The sequence below is a fragment of the Oncorhynchus mykiss genome, chromosome 16 (genome assembly GCF_013265735.2).
Source record: "Oncorhynchus mykiss isolate Arlee chromosome 16, USDA_OmykA_1.1, whole genome shotgun sequence".
Classification (NCBI taxonomy): domain Eukaryota; kingdom Metazoa; phylum Chordata; class Actinopteri; order Salmoniformes; family Salmonidae; genus Oncorhynchus; species Oncorhynchus mykiss.
The window spans coordinates 54,235,197-54,242,084 of NC_048580.1; the positions used below are offsets into that span (position 1 = coordinate 54,235,197).

The 6,888-nt window shown below is 41.6% G+C and overlaps 1 protein-coding gene across 6 annotated transcripts in view; it reads right to left on the minus strand.

The window, feature by feature from the left end:
- LOC110491105 (protein SOGA1) overlaps window positions 1–1,740 on the minus strand; it is a 69,557-nt gene extending 67,817 nt beyond the window's left edge. For all 6 annotated transcript variants that reach the window (XM_036947295.1, XM_036947299.1, XM_036947298.1 and 3 more), the window contains exon 1: window positions 101–1,740. In XM_036947295.1, coding sequence (XP_036803190.1) covers window positions 101–1,012 — 912 coding nt within the window. In that variant the 5' untranslated portion in view covers window positions 1,013–1,740. The remainder of the gene's footprint in view (window positions 1–100) is intronic.
- Window positions 1,741–6,888: the final 5,148 nt, after the last annotated feature.

Sequence of the window (6,888 nt, forward strand, 5' to 3'; positions counted from 1 at the left end):
CCCTTGAACAGAACAGTTCTTGGAGAGTAGGGTTTTGTTGTTGTTTTCTTTCACAAATGAGAGCAATCTGAGGGAGGCAATCTGGAAAACATATGCTTACTTTTAGGTAATCGTTCTCTGATCTCAGTTCCTCGATTTCTCTGACTAATTCTTCATGCATGCCATCCATGAACTCTTCCGTCAGGTCGGAGAAAGCTAGGGATGTGCTGGCAGGCACCCGGCTGTCGAACGAGGTGAGAGACCGTTCATCCCCAGGAGAAATGCTCCCCCCTACGGTCTCCACTCCCAGGGAGGTTCGGTCCTTATCCACTGGGGTCTTGGCGTGATGGTCACCACGACTACCCCTATCCGGTGGCCCATGTCCGCAGTCACTGCTTGGTTTATCGCCATCAAGACCCCCGCCTCGGCTGTTGGATTCGGTGTCACTACTCAGAGCGTCCGTGGATAGTTTATTCTCCTCTGAGGCACAATCGGAGAGCTCGGAACTGCTATCGGTTGATGAACGTTTGCCCGCAGCGCAACCGGAGTCTTTGCTCTGGTCGTCGGAGGCGTTGCTCGCATCGGACACCTTCCTCCGACCACCTTTCATCGATTTACTGCTGCTCTTCTGGGCACTGGCTACCGATACCGTGGATTTTCCCGTCAGTTTTCCTTTCTCAGATTTCGTCTCTTTCCCGCTAACCGGACTACGCCTGGACACCCGGCTGCCTAAATGTATGGATCCTGGTTTAACGCTCAGTGTTGGTGTACCGATTCCTCCACGGATCTTGGTGAGGGACCATCCAGGCACATCCTTGGGTCTGGCGGGTGATGGAGCCCGATTATTTTTTTTCTTTGCGTTGACTTGAATGGGCTGCACTACGGGCTGTTGCTCGAACTGGTGCTGTTGTTGAGGCTTCGCCTGCCCGCTGTCGGCGCTCTCCGTCCCGCTTTCCATTTTGTGCCTGTGTCTCCTTTCCTTCGGCGAGACAAAGTGAGTTGGCGAATTAACATCCGCCTTTGTCTTTGTCATTCATTCCGCTTTGACAAATACAGAAAAACAGAAATGAAACCCCTATCAGAAAAGGCAGAAGAAGTCGAGCTTTTATCTCACAACTGCAAACAAATAAACTGCAGCAATCCCTATTAAACCGGATTTAACAGCGCATAGAGATGGAAACGGCAAATTAGGCTACAATAACATAACACGCTGTAGGCCTAATGATGTTTTATGGTTAATTCCGTTTAGGTTTTGGCACATCTTCTACTCATATTGCACTAACATATGCAACTATATCTCGCCGGAGTGGTTCGAAGTGGTAGAAACAGAGTGGAAGTGTGCTCGCGAGTTTTTTTCACCGCCCAGCTTTAGCGGTTCTGTCTGTGGCGAATCGCTGTCTGGAAATTCAGCATCACTTAGTGCTCTCTGCTGCCACCCAGACTTGTAGATCGTTTCAAGAAGCACAGGTAAAAAATACATAAATAGGCTGGCTATATGCTATTAAATTCAGACTTAAACAATATTTGGACAGTATAGGCCGGCTGGTGTAAAGCTTTGCAGGAAATGGATGACACAAATATAATTAATTCAGCCCAAATTTACTGGTAAACAATTAGGCAATGTTTCAAATGAAACCCCTGCCTTTCTTAGCTGGCCAAATCCATAAAATAACATATACAGTTCTGCTTATAGAACATGTTTACCAGGGGGTTTCTAGGATTTCAGGACATTGGGGTTTAGCCCAAAGCCAGAGGTGGAATTTCAACAGATAAATGCATCAGTCAGGTGCACTGTGTGATGAACATAGAGATATTAGATCTACTAAGAATTTTGTTAAACATGAATTCATGTTGGTGAACTATCCCTTTAAAATAGGGCTTGAAGAAAGTTTTGCAGGGGGTATGTTCCCCAAGTGCAGGGGGTTTGAAAATGTTCCTGCTATAACAATTAATTTCTCCAAGTTGCCCCACCTTCACAACAAATCTAAAGGTGGTTGAGGCTGATTAGTTGCAGATACTTATCATCTTACAATACACAGGCAAGATCTTTTGCGTTTATGAGCTATTGAGAGACCCCTTACCATCTATGCCTAGCAGCTTTCACACTACTAAAATGACTAAATAATTGAGGTAACAGTCATTTCAATACAGCTTATTCTCGTTTTCATGACTTACAATCAATGGCATAGCCTACCTACATGAATGCCAACAAAGCCTCTTGTCATATATTTTCAAACACCCAAGTAGGCATATTAGATTTCAATAAGTAGTTACATCATCAAAATTGGGAAGAAGTGGAATAATAAAATACTGAAAGGAATAACAGTACTGTTCTTACTGACAAGCACACTAATTATCCTATAATATGGTAGCCCTTCATAAGGAATAGGACTTGTTCCACTGACTTACATCAGCTAATGTGAAAGATGTGAAAGAAAGAAATGAAACAGAAAATCTCAAGAAGACAACATGCCATAGCCTAAATCTACCCAGGACTACACCCTAATCAAACTATGTATTTTTTTCCCACTCTCTCCACTAGGATAAAACGTATACTTTAGGGATTTAAGGTAGCATGACTGAACAAGCTTGTTATTGAACAAATAAGCTAATTAGCAGTCCGTGAGTAGACTAGTTTCAAAATGGGCCAGGACGTGGTTTATTTATCAAATGCTTCCCTCAAATTCATAATAGAAAAAAAAAAAAACATACACTACCGTTCAAAAGTTTGGGGTCACTTAGAAATGTCCTTGTTTTAGAAAGAAAAGCATATTTTTCATCCGTTAAAATAACATCAAATTGATCAGAAATGCAGTGTAGACATTGTTAATGTTGTAAATGACTATTGTAGCTGGAAACGGCAGATTTGTTATGGAATATCTACATAGGCGTACAGAGGCTCATTATCAGCAACCATCACTTCTGTGTTCCAATGGCACGTTGTGTTAGCTAATCCAAGTGTATCATTTTAAAAGGCTAATTGATCATTAGAAAACCGGTTTGCAATTATTTTAGCACAGTTGAAAACTGTTGTCTGATTAAATAAGCAATAAAACTGTCTTTCTTTAGACTCGTTGAGTATCTGGAGCATCAGCATTTGTGAGTTCAATTACAGGCTCAAAATGGCCAGAAATAAAGAACTTTCTTCTGAAACTCATCAGTCTATTCTTGTTCTGGGAAATTAAGGCTATACCATACGAGAAATTGACAAGAAACTGAAGATCTCGTACAATGCTGTGAACTACTCCCTTCACAGAACAGTGCAAACTGGCTCTAACCATAACAGAAAGAGGAGTGGGAAGCCCCGGTGCACACCTGAGCAAGAGGACAAGTACATTAGTGTCTAGTTTGAGAAACAGACGCCTCACAAGTCCTCAACTAGCAGCTTCATTAAATAGTACTCGTAAAACACTGGATGCTGGCCTTCAAGGCAGAGTTGTAAAGAAAAAGCCATATCTCAGACTGGCCAATAAAAAGAAAAGATTAAGATGGGAAAAAGAACACAGACACTGGACAGAGGAACTCTGCCTAGAAGGCCAGAATCCCAGAGACGCGTCTTCACTGTTGACGTTGAGACTAGTGTTTTGCGGGTACTATTTAATGAAGCTGCCAGTTGAGGACTTGTGAGGCGTCTCCTTCTCAAACTAGACACTCTAATGTACTTGTCTTCTTGCTCAGTTGTGCACACACACACACACACACACACAGCACAGCACAGCACAAAGCTCCTGGTTAACCCCTTACAGGGTTATTACCAGCCTCTCTAGGGTCTAATGCAGGCTGATAGTCACCCCAGCTCCTAAAAAACACATTAATAATAGATGAACATGCTGCAATGGCAATCTTCAAAGACCAATAATGGAATAATATCATAAAGTAAGTCATGAGTAGCTGTGAGCTTCCGCCAGGGATCATGTAACAATGTTACATAAAACCTATCAAAGCGGATTTGCACAGAGATAATACATGAAAGGCTGTCAGCCTTGCAAAACATCCTACTGGAAGAGCCACTATCTATCTATCTATCTATCTATCTATCTATCTATCTATCTATCTATCTATCTATCTATCTATCTATCTATCTATCTATCTATCTATCTATCTATCTATCTATCTATCTGTCTATCTGTCTGTCTGTCTGTGTCTGTCTGTCCTTTGTTTACTGTTTGAAGATGGGCATTTCTGCAAGATATGCCATCTGCTAGGTTGGGCATAGTCCAAACAAGGCACTTTGTGGTGCCAGGGCTACCATGGCTGCATCCTTGGCAGAGCCAGGATATGGCATGGAATCACAGACGGCACCGGGGCCCAGCGTTTTATCGTTCTCAGAGCTGGAACAGGGAGGGAGAGAACCAACTAAACATGGAGATAGTCCTTAATGATCTTACACCTTTTTCTTTCCCTTCCAGTTTAGATATTTGAAGTCCATCCGCTCTGGATATACAGGAGACTATTACCCATATAGAAAAACTGCTGTCCAAGCATGTCTTTACCATAAAATAATTGGAATCCAGTCATCCTCAACATAAGTTTTGAGAACTTGGCTATTATCTATTATCAGTGCTATTACATAAGTATGCCAGCATTCTCAGAGACAGATTTAAACCATCATTTAACTGCTGGTGGAATATAAAGTAACATTATTTTTTTACAGTATGAATAACAAGCATTTCCTCTGCTTTCATCCCAGAATAACTGTAATAATGATATCAATAGTAGGACCCCCTACTGCTCTGTTGTCCCTCCAGAGGCCTAGATGAACACTGTTTCTGTGGCCCTCTGGCGGTGCACTGCCACCAAGTCTCCATAGTGATGGTTTGGATGCCAACAATGATGATAACTGTATGCTCATCTTTCATCTGGCCTTGTTATTTTTTTCCTCTGCTTGTTGTGTGTTGACATGGTGAGTGACACAAAGGAATATAAATAGTAAAAAGATGTGACATAAATCACAGCAAATTATATTTACATTAATACAGTATGTGACCTTCGTATGCACGGGAAATCATACCTTCGATTTGAGCTGTCTTTTGGTCAAATGTGCAAATAATAATGTTCTCACAACATCTGGATTGCCTTCAATTAACTCTCAAAATTGTTACAGTTTTCACTCATTAACAATTTTAATCTAGGGAGACAGCATATCATGAAAACTGAATAGATTTCTGATCAAACTGATTGTGGAAAATCAAGAAAATGTATCACAGTTCTCTACCTCCATCTAGTGGGGATATGAGGAACAGCCAGTAAGGACATTGCAAGGGAAATCAGGGCGTCAGCAAGAAGGAGCAATACGTATGACTACCCCCTGAAACAATGAACACGACTACTCCTTGAAGTAAACAACATATCCTCACAGAAAAATAAGTCTGTGATAAGTAATTTGTGAGAAGCCTATTTGATTACAAAATATTTGACACAACAATTTCAATGTTTCCTACGCTCAAAGCTTTCTTGGTCAATCTAAATTCCAAAAGAATAAAATAGTTTAGGACCCATTGTTGTGATATGCCAAGAGATAAATATACATATTTTTTCTTCTCTGAAGCACTTGAACTAAACTAGTCTGTGGCATTCTCCAGCCCTGGTTATCTGTGTAATTACCGTTCATAATGCTGAATGAATAACTCTTTCTCTGAAGCTGGCTCAACAACTTCTCTTGCGTTGCCGTGAACCATCAGAGCGATGCCGCTTCAACAATGGCCATAATTATCCACTCTCTCTGTACATTCTCCCTGTTTTCAGGGGGGTGTGAGTAGACAAACAGGTCTGTGTTTTATTGAAGAGCCCAGAACTGGGCAGTGCTTGAATGGAGAAAACAACTCCCTCACTCATCAAATCATCAGACTTATGCAACACAAGTTGGCCAAGATCCTGTCTAATCCACCCAACATCTCATCTGCTCTCAGCGAATGATCGAGGTTGATTGTTATGCTCTTTCTCCCTCCTCCTCTCGTGTCTCTCTCTTATCTGAAACACACACACACACACACACACACACACACACACACACACACACACACACACACAGTGAGTGCATATTTGTGACAGGGTCACTGCAGGTCATGGCAGCGGCCAGTAGTCATTGCTTTATGATGATCTAAGCAGGTGGGTGTATCAGTCACTGCTGCCTCCCTTATCGATACGCAGAATAATACATGGCAACCAAACTTATCCCTCATTAATAATGCACTGCCTCCTGATTACTGCTATAGATCTACTCCCATCCCTCCCAGCTTTATCTTTGGTGCAGGACATGCTGGAAGTAGGTAGACTGGCAATGAAAAATACTCTCCCTGTCAGTTGCTGTATTTGATTGCCTAATGTGTCTACAATTGTCTGTACATGTGATATCATTCACTTTAGAATACAGTTTGACATATTTGTAGAGGAGGTGTCTCTACTACAGTCCCATGGTTTTCTCTCATCATCACCAGCATTATCAGTAAAGCATTATCAACTTCAATACAACCAACAATTACCATTCACCATTCACTGAGCCTTCATGCAGACATGGTTGTGCACCTGGCTTTGGCAGTGTCCATGAGAGCAGACAGAATGTGTTGGCTGTTGATGTTGTGTAGTAATGCCATGGGATTAGGAGATTTCAGATATAAATGATCAAAATGAAAAACAACAAGGTGGTGTGGTAAGAAAATCGACCGAGTATTTTCCATAATCATTAATGATTTCCTCTGTCCTCTGGAAATTGATTGTTGGGTCACATATCACTTTGATAGTAATTCGATATTTTGCCATACACCTTATCACTAATGTGGATAAAACACGTTTTTGTATCCGAATACTGAGTACAGTGTGTATGTAATGTTATTTACAGTAGTAGTACACTCTGTTCTTCTTCCAGCCTTTCAGCATGTGTTTGTGTGGATCAGGCGGTCCATTCACGGA